Here is a 15808-nt window from a genome sequence, read left to right as displayed (position 1 = left end):
GCCAATTCCCTCCATCAGATCGAATATGTCACTTAGCATTTTACAGGTATTGAAACGGAGATGCAGCCCGTGAGAAAGAGATGTTTTGAAAAGCACAACAGAAGTACTATTAATTCATAGTTCAGGTTTCTGGTTTAACTGAAGTCTCGTTATAGATGCGGGGAACAAAGGTTGCTAATTTAGAGGAAAGAAAAGGAAGGAGAAGAGTAGGTATTTGGCAAGAGAGAACAAATTGCCATCAGAAATGGCATTACCTATATATTCTTTTGGAGGAGACTTGCGCTTCTCTGCTTTCACGAGGAGACTTTTGGCAGTGGATTTCTCATCATCAGTGCTGTTAGTCTCCATCATATCTCCTTCCTCTGTGGATATTACATGTTGCTGCTTCCGGGGCTTTTTCCTTGGGGAGGCACCAGGTGGCAAGTCATTTGGGGGCATTGAAAGGTTGTTGGCCAGCAATGCGAGAGATGGAGACATGGTATTTGTAGTCAATGGAGGAACTGCTAAGATAGAAATAGGAAGAGAAATATTTAAGAGCCTAACAGCCACAAACAGAAAGCTACTTTATATAAGCTAGTGTGAAAGTGACAAACTAATACTATCTAAGGAACATCACAGAGCTACCTACCCTAAAACAATTAATTTTACTGAGGGAAAGAAAAGTACAGAACAATATATACTAGCTATCTAGGAAAAGGAATTCAAATGTTAACTATATAGAGAAGAGAAAATCTATACCTAAGGGTTTTTCTATCTGTTTTGAATGATCCGCAGTCTGATTTTACTGCTCTGCTGTTATCGCATTCTCTCCCCCTCCCCTGGCATACAGGGTAGCCAAACAATTGTACAATCTAAAGGAATCATGCTTAATTTTTAAAGGTCAGGGATTCAGTGGCTATTCCACAAATTCTTCCATTTAAGACAGACATGGTCACAGGCATTACGATGCCCTTCCCTGCTATGACTAAGAATCTGATCTCAAAACCATTTATGTAAGAAAATTCCTTGCTTAGGAATCAACAGAACCTTCACTTTCCATTCCAGTTGTCACTGGGACACTAGCCCATCAGAGCTTCATACCCATTCATGTCACTGAAAACAAGATAGTCTCTGGACTTACACTGAAAACAAAACAGGAACAGGAAAATCTTTAGGAATTATTTAAAGTTAAGCTGACAGCAGCCCTATGACTGGCATTCTCTACTGCTATCCAGGCTTTGGTGAAGTCCTTATCACCCCCCCCAACCCACCAAAGGAGTGACTTTTAATCAGAAGCCTACCCGAGACTGGTCGCATTATGTCCATAGGTTCTGCTTCCTCTTTGATTTTTATCTCTGGTGGTGGGGGTCCCAATACCGTGGCAAGAGCTCCACTCATGGTTGATGGAGGTGGAGGAGCAGGTACAATTGTGGTAGAAGTGGCTGGCACAGCTGGAACTGCTCCTGGAATGGTTGACAGAGGTGCTGTGGGCTGAGAAGGTGGACTAGCTGCTGCAATAATTGTTGGAATGGCAGATGGAGGCTGCTGAGAGGTAGGTGGGACTGCAATGGTGGGCTGCTCACTGCTTTGATTGGACACTGCCTCCATAGACACAGTGACTGGAGTAGCCATCGAGACATGGATTTCTGGTTTAGGCTTGGCACTAAAACATACACAATAACGTTAGTTTCATGCTCTCAACATTTTACTTGCTGCTACCATGACTTTCTACCACAAAGTCTGTAAAATGAACTGAATTTTGGTGCTTGCTCCTTCAGAAAACCTGGTTTTTTCTGCTCCAGTACATGATGTTTACTTTAGTAATGTGGAATACTGCAGGAGAAAGTACCATTTCATCTTATTTTCCACTTATTTTGATCTTTCTTGTCCTTGCTGTTTTGTTATGAAAGCTAAATGCTGAAAATTCACTTCAAATTATTCATCCCTAACTTAGTGACATCCAGATATTTTACACTGATCTCCAGTGAGAGAGAGGTGTTGCTATCAGGCTCCTTCCCATATTATATTTAGCAATTTCATGAGTAGATCCAAATTAAGCAACAATACAAAAAACAAACAATAGCAGGGGAGGTGATGACACAGGTTCTTCTCTGACTTGCATCATAAATTGGCAAAGCAGTTCTGTCTGAACCCTCTTCAGAATTCATTTCCAGGCATTATGACCTAAGAGCTTCTAGGACCTTTTCTTTTAGACAGAATGCAAGGATTCTTTTCCTTGTGCATTATCAATGATGTTTGCTAAGCCTATCTTCTATAAGCATAATACCACCCACTCTTAGTCAGCTCCATTCAACAGAGAGATAACAGATCCTTAACCGGCTAGCCAAATAGATCACTTTATACTACTTGTGAAGAATGAATTTTCTATTCATCAAACCCAAATAAAAATAATTGTGATGCCCTTCCTTTCAAACAAATGTTTGATGGAGTAATACACGTTAAAATAATATACTGCCAGTGCTCTGAGAGGGCAAGTGCAATTAAGATACTGATCTGATCAGATTTTTTTAAGGGATTAGGATCTTGTCCAAGCAGCAGAACAGTTAAACTGCATGAGTTAAAAATACAACTCTGTGTAATACAATGATTCATTTAAGATTCTATTTTACTTCACAATGAATTTGTGCCATGTTCACATGACATCTTTTACACACCCATTTTTCCATAAATAAATTCCTTTGGCTTTGATCCACTACACAGGAGATGCCATCATACACAGCTTGCGGTATGAATTCCTTACCCAGCAGGCCTGGGTGATCCAGATGTGCTCCGCATAGAGCTCTCCACGCGAGTACTAGCTACCTCAGAAGGCTGAGGGGGAATCAGACTTTTCCGGACTGCCAGTCTGGAAGACACAGATAAGCTTGGAACTGCTGCCGCTCAGGTACATTGCCCTTAGAAACCTGAACGCCAACGAAGCCTGAAAAAAGACTGTATTTCTTGTTGACAAGTGGAATAGAATATCTTCCCATGTTATTTGCATTGCGCTCCTAAGGTGGTGATGGATTAGTACACTTATGATCACATAAACAAACAGGATTCGTTTCTAGTATCACTTCAAAAAAAGCCTAATTTTATTTTCCCGAAAGACTAAATCCAAGCTATCAGTCTCTTCTCACTCATTTCGAGGACTTCTCCACAGGAAAGCAAGCATCCTGACCAATTTTCACTTGCCCCCTGTGGCTACATGGAGGTCACCAGCCTCCAATTCTGGAGAACGGGCAATCTACCAGCACTGGGCAGTGCCAGCCATTCTTCCGTTAGTGTCACAGGGCTCAACAAACCATTCGGACTTGACAATATTCTCTGCTTACAAAGCAGAGTCCTGAGGACTGAATATGCATTTATCACATGGCAGCATAATGCTATATTGGTAAGCTAAGTGAGTCTGGAAAGCACAAGAAGCTATCACTATAATATATTTGAATATTATCATAAGGTTTAATTCTGAGACCATCCAATCCCCACCAAAAAACTCAGAACATTCTAGGAAACAGACTTTTAAAGGTGACCTATGTAGAGAAAGAGAAAATTGGGCTACTGTCCCCCTTTTTTGTTTCTGATTTATATTTTTTAAAAGCCTGAAGTTTCTCTGTTTTTTAAATACATACAAACACAAGAACCGCCATACTGGGTCAGACCAATGATCCACCCAGTCCAGTATCCTGTTTTTGAAGAGTGGCCAATGCTAGGTGCTTCAACCGAAGCACAACATTGTGTGGGTCAGAAAGATTCTACATGTTTTAATGAGATTTAAAACTAACCTGTATTGATTTATATTCAACCTGTCTCATTTGTATTTAGTTTGCTTGTTTCTATGTACAGAATTGTTTATTTACACCCTCCTGTGTAAATGTGATGACAACTGCTAATGAATCGGTCATTAGTATATAGCACTGAAGCAAGCTGTGGGCCTTTTGAAATGCTCTGGTGAGCTGTGTATGGACTATACACCCCTGGACTAGACTGAGCAGAAAAGCAATTACATGCCAAGTCAAGTCCTACTCACCCATCTGTAGTTGGTTTCTTTCGGAGGATGCTTGGACGTGGGGATGAGCCCTGGGCTGGTACACTGGCGCTGGCACTCTGGCTGTGAGTTTGTACCACTGTGGTCGCTGCTGGAGCTGCATTGAACGTATTACTAATAGGATTGGCCACAATGGTGGCTCCATCTGCCAAGACCACTGCTGGGAGGGACAAAAGGGAAATGGAAGAAAAGGAGACACACACAAAATGGAACACAGATAAGATGGGAAAAGCAGCAGTTATTAAAAGACACACTTGATGGGAAAGTAGGTGTTCGTATACTTGCTCCCCAAGCTCTCTCTTACTTCCGAAGTGCGATGTACTTAGTGAATGTAACCTGCTGTACAGAGCAATTTAGAACACCCTTTCTAGAGGAGATGGAAGCCATCACCTGCCTAACAACGGTTGCTAGGTAAGACTAGCACTCTTAAGAGAAATGGAAGCAGAGCTTGCCAGGAAAGAACGTATCACTACATGCATGATGATGATGACAGTTGGAAGAAATTAATGTCATTAGTGTTGCCTATTGCTTGTACATAAGTGCTGTGTTCTAACCTTCTACCAGGTGTGTTTGGCCATCTCAGGTCATCAGTGATTCAGGACATTTAGGCAGGTGAGAAATACTGGACATTTGCTCGACTGTTATTTCTGGGAGTGGCTTGAGTGAGATGCCAGATGCCTTTTTTTCAGAAAGTTTTCAGGATAACTGGAATGATGTTTTCCTGCAGTAGTCCAGGTGGCCAAGGTATTTTGCAGTCACTTTTCTAAGTGTGATTGCAATGGGTTTCATGTCTTAGGATTTGTTGCCTACAAATTTCCCATCTGCAAGAACAGCTAACCATCCCTCAGAATACTCCACATGCAGAGAAGATTTATCAAGTTCTTCAGCTGCAGTGGTACTTCCAATTTTAGCTGTAACCATTGTCAGAAAAACTACGGCTATGTGTTCACTCTGGGGAAGATCAATGCTGCTGTGATTGATCTTCCGGAGTTCAATTTAGCGAGTCTAGTCAAGACCGGCTAAATCAAACTCAAAGGGCAAGCCTGTCAGCAGCTGGTACTCCTGCTCCTATGACAAGTAAGGGAAGCTGCTGGAGTAGCTGGAGTTGCATATTTTGTTTGACTTTCCTCTTCAGCATACACCGAGCCTAACTTAATACAGGTATCTACTATAGAAAGACTATTTTTCATCGGGGTGTGGCTTCCTAGAGAGTTAGAATGAGATACTTCAGTTGATCAAGAAGCTGGAGGTCAAGCCAAGGCTCAGTTGCTCTCTTGCACTGAGCCCATACATAACATGGACCTAGCTGGCTGAAGTTACCTGAAGTTTTTGTTTCTGTTTGTGGCTGCTGAGCACTGATTGGTGCAGGCTGAAGTCCTTGTGTACCAATTGGTGCAGTTGGGTGGAGTCCTTGTGTTCCAATTGGTGCAGGCTGGATCCCCTGTGCATTGATAGGTGCTGGTTGGATCCCCTGTGCACTGATAGGTGCTGGCTGGATCCCCTGGATGTGACGGGCATGAGATGCATCTACAGTCATAAGCTGCATGGGATTGAGGTGCACAGTAGAGGCTACTCCTACACCAGTTTGAGCTGTGATGGCAGAATTGGGGGCTTGAGCTGAAACTGAGAACAGGCAGGCATTAATTATTTCCATCACAATGGATTACTTCATTCTCCTTTGGTGCATAATAAGGGCTTCTAAACACTAGCTGGATGAAACAATTTGCTTAAGAGTTTGCAGTCCTCTTGCTACTGCTGAATATATCAGAATCTGAATAAGATTTTTCACATCACCAACTAACTCCCCAGACACCTGAGAGCCATAACAAATTCAGATGCCTGAATTTCACATTTACAATGTCTATCTGTTGCTACAACATACAATAACTTAACTGCCACACCACTTAGCAGGTGGGATGCATCAGGAAGGAGGAAACAAAGCCTGTGTTTGAAATAATACTGTCAAATTGTTCTTTAACTCACAAGTTTAAAAATTAGCAGCTGGAGAGCTGCAACTGAGGTCTGTATCCTAGTCCTGATGGATTGGTGTCTACTTTTGCCACCAACGTTATTTAAGAGTCCTTTAAATGTAAAATAAAAAAAGTTTCCTTTTGAAAGAAGTAAAGAACAGTACTGAAGTATTTATTTTAAAAAGACTGACTTGCAAATTGGTAACAGCAGGCTAAGTTTTGAGCCTACTAATGTGAATTAAAAAACAAAAGAATCTGCAATAGTTTTCAAAAAGAGAGAGTAAAATCAAAATGTGGATAGCTTTTAAAATACAGTTTAGTTTAAATTTCTCTCTAATTCATCTAATCCAGGGGTTTTCAACCTACATTCCTTAAAGCTGTGCAGACACTCAGGGAATCCAGCCCTGGCGGACCCGCTGTAGCCAGGGTACAGGTATTCCAGGCCCCAACCAGCCCAGCTGCCACAGTCAGGGAAGAGGTGCCTCTTCCCTGGCCTGAGCCCAGATCCGGCCCAAACACAGCTGAGGGGAGAAGCACCTATCCCAAATCCCCAGCACCGGAGCTGCTGCAGCAGGGAGAAACACCTCTTCTCCCTCTTCAGCCCCCCCAGCTCAGGTGCTGCTGTGGAAAGGAGAGCTGGAGAGGGGGTGTCCTCTCTCTCCACTGTAGCCCCAGGGCAGCTTGCACCCCAGACCCCTCATCCCTCCCCCATCAACCCTCTGTCCCAGCCTTGAGCCCCTCATCCCCAGCCCCACTCAAAGCCTACACCCCCATCTAGAGCTTCAAACCCCTGCACCCCAACCCTCATCCCCCTCCCACACTTGATTAGCTAATTAAACGCTATTTGACATCCCTAGCTGGGCGACAGTCCCAGATCCTGAACCCTGCAGGGCTGGACAGCAATCCTGGACCTCAGGGGCCGGCTGGCAACCCAGATAATGAACCTTGTGGCCCAGCTGGCAGCCCCAGACCCTGGACTCTGCATGGCCAGCTGATGGCTCTAGACCCCAAAACTCTGTGGGGCCAGTCAGCAACCCCAATCCTCAACACCACCACAATGGAAAGCCCGAACCCTGACACATTGGGGAGCCAGGCACCCAGATCCCACCAGTAGCTGCTGGGCAGCAGCTGCATACAAAGGGTGTGTCTACATGGCAAAGTTATTTCAGAATAATGGCCATTATTCCAAAATAATTATGCAAGCATCTACACAGCAATTCCGTTGTTTTAAATAACGGACGGCTTATTCCGACTTCTGTAAACCTCATTCTACGAAGAATAACGCCTATTCCAAAATAGCTATTTCGGAATAAGGCATGTGTAGATGCTCCCACTGCTGCTATTTCAAAATAGTCTCTCACCAGGGCCACTCTAAGTTATTCCTCCTGGGGCTCTATATCAAAATAGCAGATCTACATTAGGGAAGCATGCCTCAGACTAATTTTGAGGCTTCCCTGCAGTGTAGACATGTTATTTTGAAATAAGCTATTTCAGAATAACTCTTCCAGAATAGTTTATTCCGAAATAACTGTGCTGTGTAGACATAGCCTAAATGGGCCGCATGCAGCCCACAGGTTGAGAACCACTGATCTAATTCTAAATACTTCACACTACAATTGGGTGAACTGGTTAGTTCTCAAGCTCAACACATTATCCAGCACCCACAATTCTGTGGAATTCAACCCTTATACAGAATTGTGCTCCAAAACACAAGCTTTCTTTGTAAAGAAATATATATATTTCTAGTCTTCATGATTGCCATGCTAACCATGACAATTAAGAACTGGGTGAACTGACATGGTATTGTATTCTTGAGTCTGCAGACAACCTGAATCAATAGAGAGTTGTGAACTGCTTCATTCTTCTTAATTAAATATGAACTCTGAAACCTAAACCCTAACTTGTAGTTAACTTTCACTACTGATCATACCATGAAAAAGCCCACTAATGTACGTATGGCGCTGCTTCCTCACCACTCTAAAATGCCTCCTTAAAGTGCCAGACATCCCAACTGTCCCCTACACTACTGCAAAGGCCCCCTTGCAGCTCAGCTTAAGGGAGGCATTTACATATTGTTAATAATAATATGTAAATGCAGCAGCACATTGAAAAGTGGAATTGGAGGACAGTGGACAGAAAAGCGAATGCAGTATCAATAAATAACACAGGGGCTACTGTACTGACATCAGAGGCCAGAACAACTCCCAGTTATGGGAACCCACAACTTCATTAACATAACTGAGTATGTATGTAAGGTAAAGAGAGTGGGACTATTGAACACGTATTTAGTTTATCAGACATGGGGTTTGGGAGACCCATCAAGGAGGTTTGGATCTGGATAAACACCTGAACTTGTTTAGCAGAATCTGTGAATCAGTATGCTGAACTGCACTGAACATTTCTACCAGTCAGGTCTAGCACATTTTTATTCCTGCTCCAAGACCACTCTAAAAGTCGGTTGCATGGCAACTCCTTACCAGGGTACTGGCGGATGGTGGACACAGAGCTGGTGATGGGGGTGTAAGTGTGCGCAGCCAGAGGGTAGGCAGAAGGCGGATACGTCGGTAAGAAGTACTGGAATTGGACTGGCACTGACTGCCTACAGATATGGAGATACAGCAAATGTCAGACAAATCATTACAATTTGAACTCACTTTCAGTCTGTGTTCAGACCACCCTCTAATCTTTGCAACCTCCTTCAACAACAGTAAACTAGCCCTGATTATTCTAGAGATCCCTTTCAGCTAGCTAAATTTAGAAACCTCTACCCCTCTAAAGTGTTAGCTACCACATCAATTCATGCATACAATAAGGCTTAGGCAGAGAAGCAGACAGGTGCTCTATGTAAAGAATTCTCTCCCACCAACCTGTTGTCACTTCTTGTTTCCATTGCAACTGGGTTTGGAGATGCTCGATGTCCAGATATGGGAATGAGATTACTCCTTTCTGCTGTATAATCAGATTGGATCCGAGGAGAAGTGTGCGTGATTTGCTGAGGAACCACCTTAGCTGCATAACGAAAAACAAGTAGCCAATCAACAGCCAAAATGGAGATGAGAGCAGATGCAGAAAAAGAGAGGTCGAAATCCAGATGATTAAACTTTATTTTCCCCAATGAAAATGAACAAGTGTTTTTTACTTCAATATAACAGGGCAGAATCAGAGAAGGAATGGAAATTTTTATTCATTTGTAATGTGTGCCCCATGTGATCTAAGTTCATATATAAAATATAGAATATCAAATTAAGGGACCTCAATCCCTGAATAATCTTAATTCTCCACGATCAGTCCTTTTTTCCCTTGATATAGTTTGAGTGGAGAAACCTTCAGAGACCAATGTAAGAGTCAAACCCTATGGTGAAAATGGAGAGGAGGAGAACAGAAAATTGCAATGAGAGCACTCAAATCCCATGAGGACCATGCAGCTTGGTATTTGCAGCTAGTGAGTGAAGACCATACTTCTTTTCCCAGACCCTATAGGAAGATTTTAAAGAAAACTATAACCTTTTCCTCAGATAAGTGATTGAAGTCAGAGACAGCTCACTGGAAGATATTCAAAGGCAAATTCAATGTGACCAAAATTTAGATACTTAATGTTTATAGAGCCTGCAAGCAGGGTGTGGAACAAGCAGGTGAAGATACAGAAAATTTGGTACTTGGCCTTTACTAAGAATATTTTTACTAATCACTGGCTTCGTTTATAGGTTCTGGAGTTTAGTCTTTGGTAAAATACACCGCCCACAAAAGCAAACCGAAGATTTTATACTTGACACTAGTGTCAGAAGTTGAGTTTGCCTCCACCCACAGTAGAGGTTCGTTAGAGACCAAGCATACCTTATGTTACCATTTTCCATCTCTGCACAGAGAAATAAGTGGTTCTATTTCAGTAGGGGTTTCATGAAAAAACTGGCCAACAGAAATAAAGCCACAGACCTGACAGGGCTCTGGTTTTACAACAGTTCCTTTATGAAACAAAACACCTAACTCAAGATAGGTTTCCAAACTGAAAATTAGCAACACTACCTTTAGTCAGCAGCAACAATTTTAAGAGCTTCTGAGCAACACTGTTGGAAACAGATGTCTCAGCCATGTTCCACATCTAGGTGGTAAGACAGTGAGTGAAGAAACAAACTGGACTAAATGTCTTACTCTCAAAACACACAGTCAGATTCAACTAGGCTCCAGCTAAAACTTGTAGCAATAGTGAAGAATAGCTTATCCCTTCATTGAGAAGGGCACATTTATATCCCTTTGTAGCTATATCCTTAGTCACAATATGAAGTTCCAGGAGGTTCAAGTATGTTTGGAAAAAGACTCACATGAGGAGGCCAATAGTTAGACTAACCAAGCATTTCCTAACATCATAAAAATATAGTATAGGTCATAAAATCTACTAGTTTGTCTCTCCCAATTTGATTTTTTTTATTTCTCTTGTTTAGTTTTCTAGTAATACAGATACCCCAGATCATCCTAGATGCATGCATAAAGAGATGTTGGCTGCAATACACCCATTCCATCAGAAGTTGAAATTACTCACCAACTGGGATGTTTGAGGTGGTCACAGCAGTGGCATGGGAAGAGTGGGAAGGCATTGTCATGGTAACAATTGTACTTGTAGGAGCTTGGGTATGAGAGACAGAACCTGAAAGGCAAATAGTGACACTTGAGATTTCTATGCAGCGTCACCACCCTAATATCTATATCCTTAGCAAAGAGAGAACTAGAGAACTAGCACCAGGCACTTTCCATCCAAGCATTTCCCCATGCTGCCACTTCCCCATACACAAAAGTAGTTCACATGCTAACTAGGGACAGGATCTCTGGTGACTATTTGCAGAATGAAGATGTTCTGCCATCTGTCACCTCTCAACTTCATGGAGAAGTCATGCTCCCACTACTGGGCTGTGAATACTCACCAGCTGTGGTTGCTGAGGCAATAGTATTGGTTGCCAAAATAGGTGCCACTGTTGCTGCTGCCACTGGAGTACCAGTACTGAAAATGGTTTTCTACAGAGAAGAAAGTTTCACGTCAAGAGAAATGTACAGATATATTTTATACTTTATTTGCTTTGAAATCATATTGCATCTATTCCTAAGAGAACAGGGCACCAGGTTACGAGCCTAACTTCTGACCCTACTCATCACTAACTTTGAATTGCATCATCTTGATGACCCAAAGAAAGAAAGAATATGGGATAAGTCTGTAAAAAAAAAATCACAGATCACAATTTCCTCACAGAAACCACAATTTCCAACACTCAGCACAACTTTTTCATAATGCCACTCCCTGAAATTTGGCCTGGATCCCCCTCTGTATGACAGCTAGACAACCAGGCCAAATTTCAGCAAGTGCTACTGCAACCTGTTGGGGGCAGTGGTGGAGGTTACAAAAAAGAAGAATTGAGGCCTTCCCCCAAGCCAAGACTCTCATGTTCTCTTGCCCCTGCCAGTGAACTGTGCGCGTGCATGCACACATGCACACACAGTGGAAGAAACTACCTTGATCTCATCTTCTGGGATTTACCTGAGCCATGGTGTGGAGCTGCTGTTTTGGTGTGCCTATAGCTGGGTGAGATGGCAGCGTGATCCGAGTTGCCGTGTCCCGTGGTTGTGCAGGGCGCTGAATACTAATAGCTGCAGAAGGTGGGTGCTGCTGGATAGAGAGAGTGGGCCGACTGGGAAAAGAAAGAAAGGACATTCAGAGAAGCAACCTTCCTTTATTTAGTATCCAGTAGGGATGTGAATGACTAGTTGACTTTCTGATAAGCAAATGCTTATTGGATAGTCGACAGGCTAGTCACTCCCCCCACCCCCTGTTGCTGCCTCTATCAGAAAGAGGCAGCAAAGGGGGGGGGGGGCAGAGGAGGGGTCGCCAGCTGACCCCAGGCCGAGCTGCTGCTTTGAAACGCAGGGTGCTGCTGCTTTGAAATGCTGCAGGGAGCATGGGGCAAGCAGGGACTGCTTGAGTCCCCTGTTGGCTCTGTGCTCCCCGCAGCGCTTTCACCTTTGAAGTGTAGCAACAGCCCTGGGGCTATTGCTACACTTCAAAGGCGGAAGGGCCATTATCGACTAATTGAATGGTCAATGCAAGTTGCATTGACTATTTGATTAGCCAAATAATTGAAATTGTACACCCCTAGTATCCAGATAGTTAAACAAGGCATAATGTGAGTAGTGACATGAGATGCCACTCTTCTCTTTGAGGACGATGTAGCACTTTACTAAACCATCTTGTTAGTCTTTAGGTGTTGAGCTTTTGTGGGCCAGACCCACTTCCTCAGATCAAGTAGTGGAAGAAAATTGGCACAACCATATATACCAAAGGATACAATAAAAAAAATGAACACATATGGCAAGGACAAATCAAATTTCAGAACAGAAGGGGGATGAGGAGGGGAGGTAAAATGTGTGTGAGCTAATGATATTAGAGGTGATAATTGGGGAAGCTATCTTTGTAATGGGTAAGATAATTAATGTCTTTGTTTAGACCTAGGCATAAAGTGTTGAATTTAAGCATGAATGACAGTTCAGAGAACTGAAAGAGAATCCTCTGAACTGTCATTCATGCTTAAATTCGATACTTTATGCCTACGTCTAAACAAAGACATTAATTATCTTACCCATTACAAAGCTAGCTTCCCCAATTATCACCTCTAATATCATTAGCTCACAGACATTTACCTCCCCTCCTCATCCCCCTTCTGTTCTGAAATTTGATTTGTCCTTTTCATAGGTGTTCATTTTTTTATTGTATCCTTTGGTATATATGGTTGTGCCAATTTTCTTCCACTACTTGATCTGAGGAAGTGGGTCTGGCCTACGAAAGCTCAACACCTAAAGACTAACAAGATGGTTTAGTAAAGTGCTACATAGTCCTGTTTTTTGTTTCAGCTACACCAGACTAACACGGCTACATTCCTATCACTATTCTCTTTGAGGGGTATACTATAGCAGTGGTTCCCAAACTTTAACAACCCTTTCACCAGAATGTAAAATCTTGTGAACACATTTGCAGGGATTTTCTTCCTTACTGGAGCAAAAGTTGTAAAAGCAGTGATCGTGGAAATATACAATTTGTATAACACGCCTATGACATACTATATCATTACATTATTAATTTTATTACATTATGAAAATGGCAACACTTCTTCCAAGATTTCACTTGACATTCTTGATCACCAGTGCATATAAAGCTATATTTTATATAATCATCGGGTTTTCTTTTCTTCATAAATGACTTTCCAGGAACATCATGATCATTTGACTTAGATTTTCCACATTTTGGACTTGGCAAAACATTTGCTAATATTGAATGTTCATTTTTGTGTGTGTTTACACTTCTGTGTGTGGTCACTTGTTCATCATTGGGTGTACAGTAGTTCAAATAAAAATAACACCCTGAGAACACTAACAAATCAACAAACTAGTAAATGAAAAGATTCACTCACATCTCACTGGAGCAAAACAGCATGCCACAAAGTATCGACTAATTAAGGGATGTTACCACAACTATGTCAGCCACAATGATCTAAGTTCTGGTTTAGTGCACACACACTTTTTCTTCCGCCATGACAGATTCTCTCTCTCCTGCCCTGAGAATTCCCTGTAACATACTGTGAACCCTCCAGGGTTTGCAAACCATAATTTAGGAACCACTGCACTACATAGTGATAGCATTGGCAGAAGTGATTGCTGTATAATTCTTATTCTCCATCTTCCACAGTTGGGAACATACAGATTCCTCTGTATCCAGAGGTACCAACATGAGCAAAAAAAGCTTGTTTCAATTTCTAGTTCTCACCTCCAAAATATTTTTAATATTTACTCATATGCCATTTTGTACAGCAACTACTGCTAAAAGAGGATGGGAGTGAATTATCCAGGTGCTAGCACTGCAGACCCAGAAACCTGATTCCTTGGGAAACAAAACAGTCAGGGTACGTCTACACTACAGCGCTAGTTCGAACTAACTTAGTTCGAATTAGCTTAGTTCGAATTAACGCGTCGAGAACTAAAAACTAGTTCGAATTAGCGTTTTGCTAATTCGAACTAGCAAGTCCACATTGAGTGGACTCTGAACAGGGCTTAAGGAAGGCCGGAAGCAGTGCCGGCAGGGCATAAAAGGAGGGCTTAGAGCATGGAGATGCTGTCTCAGGCTAGCCAAGGGCTGCGCTTAAAGGGTCCCGACCCCCACCCCGGACACACAGTTCTAAGGGGTGCCCCGCTTGCAAAGAAGTTCTGGCTTGGAGTGCCCGGAGTACCCACACTGGGCACATCACACCACTCGGACATCAGCCCGGCTGCACTTGCCGCAGGCTGCCATCTGGGGAGAGGGGGCAATCGGGGGGCTGCAGGAGAGCTTCCACCCCCAGAAGCCCGCAGAGCCAGCCCAGTCCTCCCCATCGGGGGCTCGTACCCCATTCCTCCCTCACCTCCTTCCACTTACCCTTCCCTAGCCCCCCTTCTTATTGATGTACAAAATAAAGATAACGTTTCTTCCAACATTGACTCTGTCTTTATTGAAAAAAACTGGGGGAGACTGGGAAAAGGAGGTGGGAGAGGGGAAGAGAAAGGCTGGGAGAAGGGAGGGCAACTAACATGATCAGGGGTTGGGAACAGGTCCCAGATGAAGAGAGGCTACAGAGACTGGGACTGTTCAGCTTAGAAAAGAGGAGACGGAGGGGGGACAGGATAGAGGTCTCTAAAAGCAGGGGTTGGGTGGAGAGGGTGCATTCAGAAAAGTTCTTCATGAGTTCCCATAAAGAAGGACTAGAGGACACCAAAGGAAAGGAATGGGTAGCAGGCTTCAAACTAGTAAGAGAAAGTTGTTCTCCCCAAAGCAAATAGTTAACCTGCGGAACTCCTTGCTGCAGGAGGCTGTGAAGGCTACAACTAGAACAGAGTTTAAAGGGAAGTGAGATCAAGTCATGGAGGTTGGGTCCATGGAGTGGTATTAGCCAGGGGGTAGGAGTGGTGTCCCTGCCCAAAGTTTGTGGAAGGCTGGAGAGGAATGGCACGAGACAAATGGCTTGGTCACTGTCTTCGGTCCATCCCCTCCAGGGTCCCTAGGGTTGGCCGCTGTCGGCAGACAGGCTACTGGGATAGATGGACCTTTGGTCTGACCCAGGACGGCCATTGTAAGCTCAGGGCTCAGGGGTCTCAGTGGACCCCCTTGATTTTCATGCACACCTGCTCCTGGGTGGCCAGGCTGGCAGCTCTCCTGCCCTAGCCGGCCACTTTCCTGTGCCTAGCGCGGAGATTGTGGACGAGGTCCACGATGTCCGCACTAGCCCAGGATGGTGCCCGCCTCTTGCGGTCCAGGGCAAGCTCCCGGGAGCCGCCAGCCTGGTCCCGGCAAGAGGGGGTGGGCTGGGGGGCATCGGGTGGGTGGCTCTGTGCCGTGCCAGGTGCAGGGTCTGCTAGCTGGGTGCTGGCAGGCTTGCACCTGGCACGGGCACCGTAGCCAGCCCGTGCCCCTTTAAGGGGTCCGGGGCCGGGAGGGGGGCATAGAGTTTCCCTGGTGTTGGCCAGAGTGGCCACCAGGGAAAGCTGGGGAGGGCTAGCCTCCCACTAGTTCGAACTAAAGGGCTACACAGCCCTTAGTTCGAACTAGCTAGTTCGAACTAGGCGTTAGTCCTCGTACAATGAGGTTTACCTAGTTCGAACTAAGCGCTCCGTTAGTTCGAATTAAATTCGAACTAACGGAGCGCTAGTGTAGCGCCTAGGAAAGTTAGTTCGAACTAACGTCCGTTAGTTCGAACTAACTTTGTAGTGTAGACATACCCTCCATGAGTTCCTGTTCAGTTGTTTT

At 43.8% G+C, this 15808-nt stretch overlaps 1 protein-coding gene across 6 annotated transcripts in view; it reads right to left on the bottom strand.

Annotated features, from left to right (window-relative positions):
* The window catches only part of SAP130 (Sin3A associated protein 130), a 31253-nt gene that overhangs the window by 4615 nt on the left and 10830 nt on the right, over positions 1 to 15808 (bottom strand). For 3 of the 6 annotated variants that reach the window (XM_075938350.2, XM_075938351.2, XM_075938355.2), the window contains exons 8-17: positions 11522 to 11672; positions 10914 to 11004; positions 10535 to 10639; positions 8865 to 9006; positions 8475 to 8596; positions 5348 to 5650; positions 4010 to 4187; positions 2741 to 2845; positions 1281 to 1642; positions 255 to 503 (exon numbers count right to left, since the gene is read on the bottom strand). In XM_075938350.2, the coding sequence (XP_075794465.1) occupies positions 255 to 503; positions 1281 to 1642; positions 2741 to 2845; positions 4010 to 4187; positions 5348 to 5650; positions 8475 to 8596; positions 8865 to 9006; positions 10535 to 10639; positions 10914 to 11004; positions 11522 to 11672 (1808 nt within the window). The remainder of the gene's footprint in view (positions 1 to 254; positions 504 to 1280; positions 1643 to 2740; positions 2846 to 4009; positions 4188 to 5347; positions 5651 to 8474; positions 8597 to 8864; positions 9007 to 10534; positions 10640 to 10913; positions 11005 to 11521; positions 11673 to 15808) is intronic. The other 3 variants (XM_075938353.2, XM_075938354.2, XM_075938352.2) reach the window with 3 other exon arrangements.

Source organism: Pelodiscus sinensis, chromosome 10, assembly GCF_052426305.1.
Source record: "Pelodiscus sinensis isolate ZL-2025 chromosome 10, ASM5242630v1, whole genome shotgun sequence".
Lineage (NCBI taxonomy): Eukaryota > Metazoa > Chordata > Testudines > Trionychidae > Pelodiscus > Pelodiscus sinensis.
This window is presented reverse-complemented; position numbering and strand designations above follow the sequence as displayed.